Raw genomic sequence first — 18,419 nt, 5'->3', positions numbered from 1 at the left:
GGCTCTGCTTGGAGATTTTTTTCTGAAGGGACTTGGGAAAATTTAATGACTTCTGATTCTATTCATCCTCTGTGGTGACTCATAAAAATATCCTTTTGTGTCACAGAAAAGCATTCCTTCTAGAGGGTCAGGTTATTTCTTATTCATCTAACTTTTTGATTTTTGGTAATAACTCCTGATTCTATAGCCCTGTCCCTAGGACTAAGCTAGATGCGGAGCCCAAATCAACTTGCTTACATTAATATTCCAGCTGTTACCGTAAAGGAGGCAGCTCTCTGGATAGAAACCAAGGAAGTGAATGGATGAGAGAAAGCTGTTTTCTGCTTTCTGAGCTACTGCTAAGACCAGATCTGGGATCCCACAAAGTTAATGAGATCTGGGTGCAGCTGTTTCCATCTTCAGTAGGTATCCTCTATAGCCTTTTTCATGGGCAAAGTTCCTTGCCTTCCCTCCTTCTCCACCTCAGGTTTACTCTTCTGAGATCTCAGCTCCACAGCTGAGCATCAAACATCTGTTTATTATACTGACTTATCACATACCCAGGTTAGTCCAGAGGCTCTGCCCCTCACAACCAGGAAGAAGGGAGGCTGAAAACAGGCCAGGAGAGGTATGGAGGAATCAGAGGGTGGATGTTTAAATCCCTGATTTTATACAAGTGCCAGAGGTACCATTGAGACCCTTTGAGATCTTCAAGTAATTCCCTACCATGGTTAGGTTCCTGGACCTCATTACCTCAGCCTCTGGGGAAAGGGAAAAGAAGAGGATAGCTCTTGCACATGAGAAGCCCAGTGCATGCCATGTTCTCGTTGCTACTGCTGAAGGACCCAGAGAAAATTTTGAACAAACTCTGCAATTTCAGGAAAGTAGAGTGGGTGCTGTTGATAATGTTGCATGTATGTACAGCACAGTTCCAATTTATGTACATTGGAAGTGACCTTGTGCATGCTAGGCATAGATAACCATATGTGATATTTTTAAAGTACTCTTTAGTTAGCTAGACACAGAAAGACAAATACCACAGAATCTCACTCTTAGTCTTAGAAGTTGTGAGTAGAATAATGGTTACCAGGGCCCAGGGAGAGAAAGGGGAACGTAGAATGGAGAGAGGCTGCTTAATAGGTACTAAGTCACAGTTATATATGAGAAATGAGTTTTGGCGTTCCATTGTACAGCAAGGTGATTCTGTTAAAGCTGAAAAGGAGGGGTCAGGGTGAAGCTCACTGATAGAGTGTTTGCTTAATATGTACAAGGCCCTGGGTGGAATCCTCAGTACCAAACAAAACAAAAGAAAGGAAGAATTATAAAAAGCAAGAAACAAACAAACAAACAAAAAACCTGAAAAGGAGTTTTTATATGCAAATACAAGGATATGAAGAGTTAACCATTCATTTTTTGGACACTGGGAAAACCGATGGGGAAGACAATTAACTTCAGGAAGGGAGAGCCATTTCAGTGCTTTTATTACTCAGATAATTGATATGGAACTTGTTGAATCTCTCTTGAGAGTGTAAAGGTATAAATATTAAAGAATGTTCCAGAGTCTCCAAACCAGTCACAAGAGTTTATTCTAGTTCATTGACCTGGCTTGCCCCTGTGGCCTCCTCTGGTGGCTTCACTTCTGTGGTGAGCATGCTGTATACACAAGGAAGTGTGTTGAACCAGAGGGACTCAATAGTAGTCCCCAGAGGATCTGGATCAGAATCTCTTGTGATGCTTATTAAAGTGCAGATTTCTGGGCCTTGTCCTTTCCTGTTAGATTCAGAAAACTGGATATATATGACAACCACAGAGTTTGGGAATTTTCACATACCATCATCTTTATGATATCCTCACAAGTCTGATTCCACAATCAGAATTTCCTCTTTCCTCCATAATTATGTATATATCTTCATTTTTTAGCCTAGAATTACTACCCATCATAGTTACCTGTTATATTAATTTACTAGGTCTTACATAACAGAATGCTATAGACTTGGTAGCTTAACAAAGGATTTATTTTTTCATAGTGCTGAGGGCCAACAAAATCCTAGATTAAGATGTTGACAGGCTTGACTTCTCCTGAGGTCTCTTTTCTTAGTCTCCTACTATGATCTCATATGACCTTTTATTTGCATGTGAATCCATGGCTTCTCTTTGAGTATCCAAATTTCTTCACTAATAAGGACACCAGTTATATGGTCCTATCCTATCAACCTTATTTTTACTTATTATCTCTTTAATGAATTTATCTCTAATATAGTTACATCATGAGGTCCTTCAAGTTAGGACTTCAACATAGAATTTTGGGTAGAAATAATTCAGTCCATCACACCTAGGTATCCATAATTCTATCAACCATCTATTCATCTATTTAGCAAATATTTCATAAAAAATAATATTTTGTATATAATAACAGATGCATTTTATTCTCCTTGTTTGTATCAGTTAGTTTTTGCATTGCTGTGATGAAAATACCCAATAAGAACAACTTAGAGGAGAAAAATTTTATTTGGGGCTCATCATTTTAGAGATCTCAATTGGTACGTGAGTGACTCCATTGTTCTGGGCCCAAGGCAAGGCAGTAAATCACAGTGGAAGGGCCCAAGAGAGGAAAGTTGCTTTGCTTATGACAGCAAGACAGTTGGGAGGTGTGGAGAGAGAGAGAAAAAAAGGAAAAGGGACCATAGGGAAGATGCATCCTGCCAGGGCATTCCACCAGGGCATTAGAGGAGATTCATCTCTTCTAATCATGCCCCACCTGCTTTAGTTACCACCCAGTGAGTCCATTCATACTAGGATGAACCAGTATGGTTTTTGCCCTCATAATCTAATCCTTTTACCTCTGAACATTTCTGCATTAACAGAAATGGAAAGCATCTCATATCTAAACCATAACATTCTATCTTAAGTAAAACTTATTTAAGGCCGAACTCTTGGAAGAGAAAGTTATCATTAGATATGTTTTGACTAGACTTGAATGCCTTTTGTATGGAAAGAGGGAGAGAGAGAGGGAGGGAGAGAATTTTGATTAATATTTGATGAATCTTCTTTCAATAGCTTTAATAGAAAGAGCATAAAGATATTTCATATATAGGAAAGATAATCCTATTTGCTCTATATCTTAGCCGTGTATCTTCTGTAATGAAAACACAGGATATTATGTAGGAAATTTGAGTTCACCAAGTCTAAACATCACAATCTCAAAAAGTTCAAATTTTGAGGTCATAAAGACCTGCACGTAGTTCTGGGCTCCAGTTTATTAGTATGTGATATTGGTTGTAGTAATTCCTCTCATTGAACCTACTCTCTAAAAGGTCTACAAGGGCACTGAAAAGGAAACCAGCTCTTTAATAATAATAAGATAGGACTTAATGAAGACAGTTTGAGAACATTTAAATTTTAACAAAATGATATAATTTCAATGTTTTCCTAGACAAACATTAAAACATTTAAAAATGCACACATTTCAATCAACGTTTAGGTAAAAAAGGACACTAAAATCATTGAGAACACAGAGCCATTTAAAACAAGTTAGCATTTTTATGGTGAAGGTGATAATAATTCAAGTCATTTGAGAAATGAAAAAGAGATTCTTCAATGACAATCTCCATCTACCACAGGAGTAATGCAGAGGTGAGCAAAACAGGTGTACAGTGCCAGCTCCAATACCATCCTGTGGGTCACGTGTTCAGGAGGGTAGGAGGTAAGAAGGAGGGTGTATTATACTGAAACCAGCAGCAATTGCTACTCTACCCTGAATGCTGCTGACAGTGCCTGTTTTCTTGGTATACACAGAGCAATGGGTAGAGTGCTCATCCACAATAATGGAACTACCTTAGAACAGGAAGGCGAGGGCAAGGGTCAGTTTCCTGCCAAGAACAGTAGCCTCTGTGACTCTAGAAACAATGAACATTGAAGTACACATCAAGCTGGGAGCAAGTACTTCCCAAAGGTCCAAGGCCATTGTGAGAAGAACTAAGAACTCCAGGAAGGAGGAAATGTGGATTCAGAAGAGTTGACTGAAGCAGGCTTCTTCAACAATCCCACAGTGATGAAACCAGCAGGCACCCAGGACGCTAGGAAGCGTGCAGTTCCATTAGGATGAATGTTTACATGGGTCTACATATTTGAACTACATGGGCCATTGTGTAAATGTGTCCTTTTGTATGTATTCATATCTGTATGTGCCTATGTAAAGTTATGCAAACATGTTTATTATTATTATTATTATAATCTTCTGCCTTGGGAAAGTCAAGGATCTAAAACTGATCATTTTGTATGTAGCCCACTGTCTCATAGCTCCACCCATTCTATTTGCTTTCCCTTTGTGGTGACATGTTCTCTGACTATGCCTTCCTTTTTGGCAACTAGAGTTAGGTCAAGGCAACTGGAAAGAGAAGAAATTACAGAGCCAAAACTTTTTCCTCCTTTTGACTCCAGGGAAAGTCCTAGAGGAGGACATTTATACCTCCATGAAAGTATAAAGTGTTACAATTACTCCGTATGTATCTAGACATATGTGTATTGTACAAAAATGGTACAAACTAGCTAAGTGGAACATAAGTACCAAGGGTGGCACAGAAAACACACACTCTGGAGACATAAAAACAGTAAGAAAGAACCACAGTAGTCTGTGTGCATGGGTTGTTTGACATGGCTGGGCCCAGAGATGAGGGAAATATCTCATAAAGAAAACATTGCATGCTTTTCTCCCACCTTTCCACCCTTGCAATATATATAATAACTAAAGGAAGAAATCAAGATGCTTGAATAGTTACCTCAGATGGAGAGGGATAAACCTCAGCCTCAATTGCCTTTTTGATTATCCATGAATAGTTTTGTATTATTTCAATTTGGCACCTTCCCTCAAATGCCCAGGGAACTTTCTCCTTTTCTTAATTTTGTGTATGTGTGCTTAGCAAGCACCCTTGTGAAAAGCCATCACTGGGAGTGTGGGTGAGGATATGTGCAAATAGCTTGCCAATGAATAAACATTATGATTACAATAAAGTAACAAAAATAAGTTAAGAGATAAGTTAAGGAAAGAGCAATCATCAAATTCCACTCACCAGAGGATTTGAAAGATGAAACTTGTGTTACTTTTTGAATTTTCTTAAATAATAGTAGTTAATATTTATTGAGAATGGTGTTTCTGTCAGTCACTGTGTTAGGGAAATGCATGAATTTTCTCATTTAATTGTCACTCCATCTTTCTAAGGAAGAAAGGTACTATAATTATTCCTTTTTTTTTTCTTTGAGTTGCTAACAATTGAACCCAGAACCTAGTACATGCTCAGCAAGTACTCTATCACTGAGTTACATCCCCAACCCTTTTGCCTTTTATTTTATCTTAAAAAGTGTCTCGCTAAGTTCTGCCTTGAACTTGCAATCCTTTTACATTGGCCTCCTTAGTAGTTGGGATCATAGGTATGTGACACTGCTCCCACCTTTGCTTCCATACTCATTCCTCAATTAAGAAAACTAAAGAACAGAGAGGTAGCTAATTTCCCCCAGGAAATTATACACAGCCTGTATATTTCACAGTTAATTAATTTTTTGGTTGATAATTAAGAGGATGTTATTTTTCCACAGTATAAGTCAAACAAACAAACAAAAAAACCTATGGGGCATTATACCCCAACCTTTTTTCCCTTCATGCTACCTTAATCCTTTTGAAAACACCTAAGTGATTGTACGAACTCAAACTTCTTAACAATACGTTGGCGGATTTGCTTGGTCTTGATGCTGTAGACAATGGGGTTCATGAGGGGTGGTACCAGGAGATAAACGTAAGACATCAGAAGGTGCACAATGCGGGGCAGATGTTCACCAAAGCGATGCACAAGAGACAGGCCGATCATGGGGATGTAGAAGAGCAGCACAGCGCAGATGTGGGAGATGCAGGTGTTGAGGGCCCGCAGGCGCTCCTGGTGGGAGGCGATGCTCAGCACAGTGCGCAGGATGAGGGCATATGAGAGGAAGATGAGCAGGGAGTCCACACCCACAGTGCAGGCCACAACAAAGAGCCCGTAGATGTGATTGACAATGATGCTAGAGCAGGCCAGCTTCATGATCTCTAGGTGCAGACAATAGGCATGGGCCAGCACGTGCGAGGGGCAGTACTGGAAGCGCTTAAGGAGGAATGGCAAGGGGAGGATGAGCAGAGCACTTCTGAGCACGGAGCTCAACCCTATCTTGATGATACGTACAGGCGTCAGGACACTGGAGTAGCGCAGGGGGTTGCAAATGGCCACATAGCGGTCAATGGACATCGACAACAAAACTGATGACTCCACCAGAGATAAGGTGTGGATGAAGAAGAGCTGAGTGAAGCAGGCAGGGAGGCCAATCTCTCTGGCATCAAACCAGAAGATGCCCAGGACAGTGGGCAGTGTGGAAAGGCAAAGGCCCAAGTCGGTGAGGGCCAGCATGGCCAGGAAATAGTACATGGGCTGGTGGAGGGTGGCATCGGTACGGATGATGTGGAGGACGGTGAGGTTTCCAAGAATAACCGTCAGGTAGATGGAGCAGAAGGGGATAGAAATCCAGCCGTGGAACTCCTCCAGACCTTGAAAGCCCGTCAGGAAGAAGGTGGATTTTTGGAGACTGCTGTTATAAGGAATGGCCATGGCTTTACAATTTTAGATGTACCAACCTGTGATATAGAAAGAGATCCCTGAAGAGTGACAAGGCTGATTTCTCAGTCACTTGGCCAGGACTTGTGAGTCAGGAAGGGTCTGCAGATGGCATGGGAGGAAATTGGGGCTCCGGATCTATTAGTCTTTACATTAAACTGCTAAGAGACCAACATTGATGGAGAATCTGAGGGTACTCATAGCAGTTTAATGATATCTCCTCAGATAACACTTTTTATTATGTTAATCCCTGAAAAATTCTCCAATTCAATAACTAAATTATTCTGAATCTGTACCATATATATGGGGAATTGGTACTATACATCACTTTACATAATTGTCACCAGGCTTAGGTGTATGTAATGTGCCTTCAAATGTATTTATAACTTGCCTGGGTATTTTGTTTCATTCCACATATAGTGCCTAGCCTATAGGGGAGTCCAGAGGAAGTGGTTAGTAATTGTTTATTGAACTCCTTGAAACTGAAACTTGTGACCAGAGAGAGATATTTCCTGAATCTAAATAACAGCTTTTGGTAGGTTAGAAGGCCAATGGTAATATGTAAATCTGAAACCTGGAACTGAATAACATCTTAGAAGAAGCTGGGCCTTCAGAAAAAAATAATTCTAGGAAAGGGGACTTTGGACTTTGTCATGCAAGACACCAGGAAAGATGGGTGTCTCTGATATTGGACTGGTTAAGGTGGTCTTTGATATAGAGGTGGGGATGCAGAAGAGTTGTGCATCAAATCTGAAGCACACGAAACAAAGAGAAATCTAAAATAACTGGGGAAAACCTCTAATCTTTAGCTTAAGATGAGAAAACTAAATCTGAAGGATGTGGAGTCAACTGTGCTTTTGGGACTTGTGTTGCTATGACAACAGGTTTAGATTCTTAAAATGCATGAACTGGGTTGTCCTTTGCTCTGCCTGCAAGAAGTATTATTCAATTACATTGCAAAATGCTGTATTATGTTCTGTGCATGCAAGTGCAGAGTGACTAGTATATTATTTATCACATGCATAAGAAGTTTAAAATAAATAACATTTATTTATTAAATATGCTATAGACTTGTTACTTTTCTAAATGTCTAATGTGAATTGTGTCATTCAACTCTGACACCAATATTATCACATAGGTTCTATTCTTAGGAACAGAGTACAGATCAGAAATTGTGGCACACAGAGGTAAAATAATTGGGTAAGTCTACAGAGAGAGAGTAAGGGTTGAGGATAAAATTCCAACCCTGGCAGTATAGTTCAGAGTTTATGTGATCACCTTTACATATATTTTCTACTATTGCATTGCAACTTAACTGCTACAAAGGTTAGACAATTAAAAAATAAATTTAAAAACACTTTAAATTTCCTGCCTTGGGCAAGCATGTGTATAGAGATTTCCAATATATAAAAAATGATAGATGAACTGAAAAGGATAACAATATATAGGAAAAATGTTTGTGGGATTAAGTTCAGTTTTGGATATGCTGAACACAAGTATACAAAGGAATTCCTGCTGGGCATGGTGGCACCTGTCTGTAATTCCAACACCTCTGGAGCTGAGGCAGGAGGATCACAAGTTCAAAGCCAGCCTCAGCAATTTAGTTTAATCCTGTCTCAAAATGAAAAACAAAAAGGGCTGGGGATGTGGCCCAGTGGTTAAGTACCTCTGGGTTCAATATCCCTGGTATTGAAAAAAAAAAAGGGAATTCTTGGTGAAAGGGTTTAAAGGATGTTATGTATACTAATCTTTGTTTTGAGTGAGAGCTTGATGTCTGCTAAGAGTAGGGAGAAAATTGCTAGGAGATGCAGTGTGCAGAGGAGGGAGAGAGGCTCAGATCACAACACTGAAATCTATTTAAGTGAAGATAGTGTATAATATAGAAATTAGAAAAGAGATAAGAATGGCCAATCAGAGAAGCAGGATGACAGAGTAATCATGTCAATAAAATTAAGTTACCACTGTCTCAGACAAAAAAAAACAAAACAAAAAAAACAATAGACAAACAAACAAAAATCCACAATAAAGTAGAAGAACTGTCTTTAAAAAAAATCACTGTACTTAAAATGGTGAGGTCATTGCTGATTTTTGAAAGATAATTTTAATAGATGGAAAATAATTCAAGGACCTCGTTTTCAGAAGGTAGAGAGGAATAAATGAAAAGTCTCTATTGTATATAATTTTTGTCTAAAAGAAAATCTACAGATGAGCAAAGCTATCAAAAGTATTAAAGGAAGTTGAGGATATTGTTTCAAAAGACTTCCTCTTTGTAAGTTAGAGGAATGTTGAAGGGCTGAGAATAAAGAAAGAATAAGTCTCTACCTGGGTTGACAAGATCACAAGCAGTGACAAAGCCTAGACTACAACTGGAGGTCTCCTATCCCAGTCCATCTACCACTCAAAACTGCCTTGCCCAGCACGATAGGAGGATTTAGCAAGTAGCCAGGTCTGAGAGCTCAGTGGGTGTCCCTGGTTCCAGGTGTCCAGTCTCTCTGTGTTCCTGCCTGTTTTCTGTGTGATGCTGCCTGCAATCATACCTGGCCACCAATAGTTGGAGGGAATAGGACTCAAGACATCCTTCAGCACTCAGGTCGCATGGTAGCAGGGCTAAAAGAATATGCCATATTTAAAATGGGAGTGCTTTTCAAAATGTCCAGGAGTTTCTCCTTGGGGGTTTCTGCTGAGATTGAGAATTCCCTGAAGAGTCCTCATGGCTCTTAGCTGATGAGAAGCTCTAAAGCCTGGGCATCAAGGGATAAAAAGTTACAGAGGGAAATCTATCCTGTGTGTGTGCAAGGGTATCTTCAAAATGTTTCCGGTTGTGGATTCCATGTTCTGAATCTGGATATGAAACATGCAACTAGAGGACAGGAACCAGCCCCAGCAACACAGAGGGTCCCGGAAGGATGGGTGGAGTCAGCACAGAGGAAGGACATGAACCCCTGGAGCAACTTGAAGCAAGTGCTACTCGGATTTATTTTAACTCTTCTTTTATAGTATTAAGTAAAGCAGGATTAAATACGATACAAGTTGTAGAGCAATTACCACAAGATTTGTCATTTACCATACTTTCCAGCAGGTGTCTAACACATAGCAGGTACATTAAGGTCAACTTTCTATATTCACTTAAAATCACTTATATAAAGGTATTACAGTGAAAAATATTGTCCTCTTTTCATCCTACTGGCCTTTGTTTACCCTTTGGTGTCAGACCTATTGTCAGCATAATGACTCTTTTTTGTTTTAAGCTAATTTTACTGAACTGCTAAGCAAAACATGCACTAATCTTTAGCTCATAACATCATGTTTTTGATTTAACCTAAAAGGTCTACTCTATTACCAAACAAGCTCAGTTAAAACTAAGTTAGGTTATTTACTGCCCAACAATCAGCGTGAGTGCTTAATGTTTATCCTAATATTCTTTATGTTATTGATTTGTCCTCTATCTATTGAAATACATATGTGAGACCTAAGCCAACGTAAACTACTTATAACCAGTTAGCATGTAATGAGGGCATTTGACCTTAAGATAGTGTTTTTCTAATTGTTTGCATGTGTTGTTTCTTTGTTCTTTATTTCTACATTTCCAAGGTGGCCCTTGACGTCCAAGTCTTAGAAGGAAGGACAAATATTGGACATTTGTGCATTTACCATTAATATTAATTATTCATTCACCATTTTCATTGTACACTCCAGAATAGGGAAGAGGTGGATCTGTAGGAGGTAGGTCCTTATACTTATTCGCCTGTTTCCCTCTAGGTGGATACCACAAACATCCCCCAATCTTGTAAGCTAAGTAGGGCAGTCCTTGTACTGTGGGGACAACAAGTCTCCTGTTCTGTTTGTCAGGTTGTTTTACTGGTAAAGCATTAACTGGGGCAGATGTGGTCAGCATAGGAGCAAGCAATTCCTGTAACTGTAGTTTTTTGAAAAACTCCTCAAACTTTGTACTTTTAGACTCATTATGCGTGATATTGGTACATTTTTTAAAGCATTCCTCATTCTCCTCCAAGCTCCGCAGACTCACTGAGGTTAAATTCTTATCACAACAATCCAGGGAATATGATTTGCAATTGCATAGTTATAAGTATGATAATTATAAGAAAACACCCAATTCCTATGAGAGATGACAGCGGCAATTTCCTGGAAGGTGGCCTTTCCAAGCCCTTCTCCATACTCAGACCTTGTCAAGCAGCATGGTGGAAACAGTCCCTGCCAGCTAGATGTGGAGAGCAGGGTAGGGGGAGAAAGACATTTGATTCATATTAAAGATAAAGCTGATCGACCTTACCTCTGATTCTTTTTTTCTTTCTTTCTCTTTTTGCCCCTCACTCCCTTGGTCTCTCCCCTTCCTTCTATCCTTCTTTCCTTCCTTCCTTCTCTCTTTCCTTCCTTCCCTCTTTCCTTTCTTTCTTTCATGGTCCTGGAGATGGAAACCAGGGATGCTCTATCTCTGAGATATACCCCAGCTCTTTTTATTTTTTGTTTTGAGACAGGGCCTTGCTAAGTTACTGAGTCTGGCCTCAAATTTGTGATTTCCTCCCTCAGCCTCAAGACTTTCTGGGATTACAAGTTTGTGCCACTACCCTGGCTACCTCTGACACTTTTAACCATGTGATTGATGAGCAGGGCAAATTACTTAGTCTCTCTGAGATTATTTCCTTGTTTTAGGTGAGGAACATCCTCCCCCTCTTTTCAATATGAATTTTGATACTATCAAGCATTCTCATCTGTTTTAGAGTCAACTGGTAATGTTATTTGGTTTGAGGTTACAGAGAAGAAAGGAAATTCTTGACCTTTGGTCTTAAACTATTGGTTTCTTAATTACTGTTGGACATTCCTATGTTTTCCTCCCAGTATATGTGATTTGAGTCACAACTCAGAAACTCATACCCTAAGTGCTGATTTAATACCTTCAAATAGTTCACTTATTTTAACTACCAATATCTATGCCAAGACTTCTTCTAAGAGCAATTTAAACGATTAATACAAACACCTGAACAAGATAGCTGATACTTAATGAATTCTTGGTAAACACCATTATTAAAGTAATTAGTAAAGTGAACAAGATCTTAGTTTTCCAAGAACTTATAGATGGGTTTGCTTTATTTTTAGAAGAGATGTTACTATTAAGTCTAATTTTTTATTAAAACTACTTTGGTGGTCAACACATATGCTAAAGTCATTAATAAATGTTACATATTATATTTAATATTATTTATATTTACAGTCGTTTGTTATCTAAAGTGTATAATTATTAAATTTATATATTTTAATTCTTGTAGAAACATTAAAGTATTTTAAGAAATCAGAAAAACAAGCCTAATGTAAATATAAACAAAACTGGAAGTCATTGATAAAGTTAACATTGCAATTAATAATATTAAAAAAAACACATGAGGGAGGAGAAAAGAGAAAGAATATTCCAAGTATGAGTTGTTTGAGAAATGCAAATGTTGTTTAATACAAAGGATTCCGTGAACTCATATGCCATGCTACAAATGTATGAGTTTAGATAAATGGGAAGACAGGGTTCTAGAAGGTTTCCCAACCAGAGACTATATACAACCCCTTTGTCAAGGGCCTGGTGAGTTATTTGCATAAAGTTTCTGGATTTCTAAATGTCCACCTACACTGGGATGCCTCAAATGTAGCTAGTGTGTCTTTTCATAATCTCTGTTACGTCCTAATACTGATTGACTAAAGAGCTGGAGTGATCTGCTCATGTCTAGAGAGAAGAAGAGAGGAGGAAAGGAAGAAACAAGACAAACAAACAAAAACCCCGTGTAATATGCACTCCTGAGACATAGCATGTATCATGTATGAATGAATAAATAAATTAAAACACATTAAAGTAATTAAGAAATCAATGACAACTAAGTTGAAGCAGAAAGGGTATGCAACCCTTAAAGCACTTCTTTTAAAGCAAACATGTTTATAGGCTGAGGGACAGTAGTTACTGGCAGAGAAATTTAAAAATAGGACAATACATAAGGTACATTAGGTCACTGAAGAGGCAGGAAGGTGATTAAGTTTTGTTAGAGAGTAGTGATATTCCTCTTAGGGAAGAGAATGAGACAAGTTGGTAGAATATATACAGAGGGCTTGATGTCAGATGGCAAAAAATAAAAATCACTCATGTTTCATTGCCTTTCAAAGATGAAGTATGTGTATATGCAGTAGAGTAGTGGAGATCCTGAGAAATGTTGGGCTTTTTTCTCCCTATTCTACTCCTTCTGTGGTCTCTGAGAGGAATGGATATGGGAGTTGAACTGAAAATGCAAAATAATTACAGGTTTCCAAGTCCTATCTGATGATCAGCTTAGATAGTAGTTTCTGTGGCACCATTGTGAGCAACCCAGGATGGTCTTCACTGCTCAGCAGCAAAGGATGCATGGATATGCAGGTGAAATCTACACTGTTCTATGGTTACAGTTATGAATGTTAAACTAAAGAAGCAATAATTCTGTCTGTGATGGATTAAAGGCAACTCCAAATTATTACTACTTTTCCAAGAGGTGGAATTGGCTTCTCCTTCCTTTGAAACTGAGCTATCCCCTTTAATGTATTACTAAGAGGTGCAGTAGAAGTGACTCTATACCCAGGTACAATATTTTAGATTTAGAAGCTTCCTACCTGCTTCCGGGAATACATTACTTTCTCTTATGGCACTTCTTCAAATCTAGTCATCATCTTCTTAGGAGCTTGGGATATGTGGAGAGGTCACATGTTGAAGCTGAGCTAAATTCAACTCTGGCAACCCGCATCTACTGCAAGTTATGGGTGTAACCATCTTATAAGTGCATCATTCAGACCCAGTAAAGGTGCCTAGGTGGTACCACGTGGAACAAAGATGAGGTTTCCCTGCTAAACTCTGAACAGATTACAAAACTATGAATAAATGAAAGATTGTTGTTGTTTTAAGTCACTAAGCTTTTGAGTGACTCATTGTACATTATACCTGGAAGATGGTTCCTTGCTGAGGAAAATCTTGTCTTCTTTGCAGTTGAGTTCTTCTCAAGCTGAAAGGAGACCCCAGTCACTTTCTCAGTCTCTTAGCTGTATCACTACTCACATTTGTCAAAATAAACATCAATATTATTGTCTAATCATTTGAAGATTTTTATTTACCATATTTATTCAAAACATTTTAAAACTGAAAGGATATTTCCTTGTTAGCAATCTAAAACAAAAATCGAAATTGAAGTACGTGTTGGGCACGGAAAAAAACATTAAGTGAGGTCATAAATGAGCATCAAGAAAGTTATTTCTCTGTGATGTTAAAGTGTATGTGTGTATGTGTGTGTGTGTGTGTGTATGTGTGTGTGTAACTTATTTTTTTATTGTAAACAAATGGGATACATGTTGTTTCTCTGTTTGTACATGGCGTAAAGGCATACCATTTGTGTAATCATAAATTTACATAGGGTAATGCTGTTTGATTCATTCTGTTATTTTTTCCCTTCCCCCCCACCCCTCCCACCCCTCTTTTCCCTCTATACAGTCCTTCCTTCCTCCATTCTTGCCTCCCTCCCTAACCCTAACTCTAACCCTAACACTAAACCCTCCCACCCCCCATTATGTGTCATCATCCACTTATTAGCGATATCATTCGTCCTTTGTTTTTTTGAGATTGGCTTATCTCACTTAACATGATATTCTCCAGTTTCATCCATTTGCCTGCAAATGCCATAATTTTATCATTCTTTATGGCTGAGTAATATTCCATTGTATATATATATACCACAGTTTCTTTATCCATTCATCAATTGAAGGACATCTAGGTTGGTTCCACAATCTGGCTATTGTGAACTGAGCAGCTATGAACATTGATGTGGCTGTATCTCTGAAGTTTGCTGATTTTAAGTCCTTTGGGTATAGGCCAAGGAGTGGGATAGCTGGGTCAAATGGTGGTTCCATTCCAAGTTTTCTAAGGAGTCTCCACACTGCTTTCCAGAGTGGTTGCACTAATTTGCAGCCCCACCAGCAATGTATGAGTGTACCTTTCTCCCCACATCCTCACCAACACCTGTTGTTGCTTGTATTCTTGATAATCTCCATTCTAATTGGGGTGAGATGGAATCTTAGGGTGGTTTTGATTTGCATTTTTCTTATTACTAGAGATGTTGAACACTTTTCCATATGTTTGTTGATTGCTTGTAGATCTTCTTCTGTGAAGTGTCTATTCATTTCCTTAGCCCATTTGTCGTTTGGATTATTTGCCTTCTTGGTGTAGAGTTTTTTGATTTCTTTATATATTCTGGAAATTAGTGCTCTATCGGAAGTATAATTGGCAAAGATTTTCTCCCACTCTGTAGGCTCTTTCTTTGCATTGCTGATAGTTTCCTTTGCTGAGAGAAAGCTTTTTATTTTGAATCTATCCCAGTTATTGATTCTTGCTTTTATTTCTTGTGCTATGGGAGTCGAGGAAGTCTGGTCCTAAGTCGACATGTTGAAGCTCGGGACCTACTTTTTCTTCTATAAGATGCAAGGTCTCTGGTCTGATTCTGAGGTCCTTAATCCATTTTGAGTTTAGTTTCGTGCATGGTGAGAGATATGGGTTTAGTTTCATTCTGTTGCATATGGATTTCCAATTCTCCCAGCACCATTTGTTGAAGAGGCTATCTTTTATCCATTGCATATTTTTGGCCCCTTTGTCAAGTATGAGAAAATTGTATTTATTTGGGTTTGTGTCCGTGTCCTCTATTCTGTACCATTGACCACCTTTCTATTTTGGTACCAATACCATGCTGTTTTTGTTACTATTGCTTTGTAGTAGAGTTGAAGATCTGGAATTGCGATACCCACTGCTTCACTCCTTCTATTGAGGATTGCTTTAGCTATTCTGGGTTTTTTATTCTTCCAGATGAATTTCATAATTTCTTGCTCTATTTCTGTAAGGTACATCATTGGGATTTTAATTGAAATTGCATTGAATCTGTATAGCACTTTTGGTAGTATGGCCATTTTGACAATATTAATTCTTCCTGTCCAAGAACATGGGAGATCTTTCCATCTTCTGAGGTTTTCTTTAATTTCTTTCTTTAGTGTTCTGTAGTTCTCACTGTAGAGGTCTTTCACCTCTTTTGTGAGATTGATTCCCAAGTATTTTATTTTTTTCGATGCTATTGTGAATGGGCTAGTTTTCCTAATTTCTCTTTCTGAAGATTCATCACTTATGTATAAAAAGGCCTTAGATTTATGTGCATTGATCTTATATCCCACTACTTTACTGAATTCACTTATGAGATCTAAAAGTTTTCTGGTGGAATTTCCTGGTTCCTCTAAGTATATAATCATATCATCAACAAATAGGGATAGTTTGAGTTCTTCTTTTCCTATTCGTATCCCTTTAATTTCTTTGGTTTGTCTAATTGCTCTGGCTAGAGTTTCAAGGACGATATTGAAAAGAAGTGGTGAAAGAGGGCATCCCTGCTTTGTTCCAGTTCTTAGGGGGAATGCTTTCAGTTTTTCACCATTTAGAATGATATTAGCCATGGGCTTAGCATAGATGGTCTTTACAATGTTAAGGAATGTTCCAACTATCCCTATTTTTTCTAGTGTTTTGAGCATGAAGGGGTGCTGTATTTTATCAAATGCTTTTTCTGCATCTATTGAAATAATCATGTGATTCTTGACTTTAAGTCTATTGATATGGTGAATTACATTTATTGACTTCCTGATGTTGAACCAACTTTGCATCCCTGGGATGAAACCCACTTGATCATGGTACACTAATTTTTAATATGTTTTTGTATGCGATTTGCTAAAATTTTGTTGAGAATTTTTGTGTCGGTGTTCATTACGGATATTGGTCTGAAATTTTCTTTCCTCGATGTGTCTCTGTCTGGTTTAGGTATCAGGGTGATATTGGCTTCATAGAATGAGTTTGGGAGGGTTCCCTCCTCTTCTATTTTATGGAATACTTTGAGAAGTATTGGAATGAGCTCTTCTTTAAAGGTTTTGTAGAACTCGGCTGAAAACCCAATTGGTCCTGGACTTTTCTTTGTTGGTAGGCTTTTGATGACTTCATCTATTTCATTACTTGAAATTGGTCTATTTAAATTGCATATGTCCTCCTCGTTCAGTTTAGGTAATTCATATGTTTCTAGAAATTTGTTGATGTTTTCGAGGTTTTCTACTTTGTTGGAGTATAGATTTTCAAAATAGCTTCTAATTATGTTTTGTATTTCAGTCGTGTCTGTTGTGATATTTCCTTGTTCATTCCGAATTTAGTGATTTGGGTTTTCTCTCTTCTTCTCTTTGTTAGTGTGGCTAAGGGTTTATCAATTTTGTTTATTTTTTCAAAGAACCAACTATTTATTTTGTCAATTTTTTGTATTGTTTCTTTTGTTTCAATTTCGTTGATTTCAGCTCTGAGTTTAACTATTTCCTGTCTTCTACTACTTTTGGTTTTGGTCTGTTCTTCTTTTTCTAGGGCTTTGAGCTATAGTGTTAGGTCTTTTATTTGTTGAGTTTTACTTCTTTTATTAAATGTGCCCCATGAAATAAATTTTCCTCTAAGTACTGCTTTCATAGTGTCGCAGAGATTTTGATATGATGTTTCTTTGTTCTCATTGATCTCTAAGAATTTTTAAATTTCCTTCCTAATATCTTCTGTTATCCATTCATCATATAATAGCATATTGTTTAATCTCCAGGTGTTGGAGTAGTTTCTGTTTTTTATTCTTTCATTTATTTCTAACTTCAATCCATTATGATCTGATAGAATACAAAGTAGTGTCTCTATTTTCTTGTATTTGCTAACATTAGCTTTGTGGCATAATATATGGTCTATTTTAGAGAAGGATTCATGTGCTGCTGAAAAGAAAGTGTATTCGCTCTTGGTTGGATGGTATATTCTATAAATGTCTGTTAAGTCTAAATTATTGATTGTGTTATTGAGATCTATGGTATCTTTGTTCAATTTTTGTTTGGAAGATCTGTCCAGTGGTGAGAGAGGCGTGTTAAAATCACCTAGTATTATTGTGTTATGGTCTATTTGGTTTCTAAAATTGAGAAGGATTTGTTTGACATACATGGATGAGCCACTGTTTGGGGCATAGATGTTTATGAGTGTTATATCTTGCTGATTTATGCTTCCCTTAAGCAGTATGAAATGTCCTTCTTTATCCCTTCTGACTAACTTGGGCTTGAAGTCCACATTATCTGAAATGAGGATGGATACTCCAGCTTTTTTGCTGAGTCCATGTGCATGGTATGATTTTCCCCATCCTTTCACCTTTAGTCTATGGGTATCTCTTTCTATGAGGTGAGTCTCTTGCAGGCAACATATTGTTGGATCTTACTTTTTAATCCAATCTGCCAGTCTATGTCTTTTGATTGATGAGTTCAGCCCATTAACATTCAGGGTTATTATTGACATATGATTTTTATTCCTGTTCATTTGGTTCATTTTTTAAATATTATTTATTTATTTATTTTTTGACACAACTTGGTTCCTCCTTTATTTGACAGTTCCTTTAGGATAATTCCTCCCTTTGATGATTTGCTTCTTTGTTTTTTATCTCTTCCTCATGAAATATTTTGCTGAGAATGTTCTGTAATGCTGGCTTTCTTTTTGTAAATTCTTTTAGCTTTTGTTTATCATGGAATGATTTTATTTCATCAGAAAATTTGAAGGTAAGTTTTGCTGGGTATAAGATTCTTAGTTGGCATTCATTTTCTTTCAGAGCTTGAAAAATGTTGTTCCAGGCCCTTCTAGCTTTTAGGGTCTGGATTGAAAAATCTGCTGATATCCGTATTGGCTTCCCCCTGAATGTAATTTGGTTCTTTTCTCTCACA

At 37.8% G+C, this 18,419-nt stretch overlaps 1 protein-coding gene across 1 annotated transcript; it reads right to left on the bottom strand.

The window, feature by feature from the left end:
* Window positions 1–5,642: 5,642 nt before the first annotated feature.
* On the bottom strand, window positions 5,643–6,608 carry LOC124959849 (olfactory receptor 51G1). The gene has a single exon (XM_047518300.1). The coding sequence runs from the start codon at window positions 6,606–6,608 to the stop codon at window positions 5,643–5,645; it is 966 nt and encodes a 321-aa protein (XP_047374256.1).
* Between the last annotated feature and the right edge of the window lie 11,811 nt (window positions 6,609–18,419).

This window comes from Sciurus carolinensis, chromosome 11 (assembly GCF_902686445.1).
Source record: "Sciurus carolinensis chromosome 11, mSciCar1.2, whole genome shotgun sequence".
Taxonomy (NCBI): Eukaryota; Metazoa; Chordata; class Mammalia; order Rodentia; family Sciuridae; genus Sciurus; species Sciurus carolinensis.
Note: the sequence above shows the minus strand (reverse complement) of the source record. Positions and strands in the feature narration are given on the sequence as shown.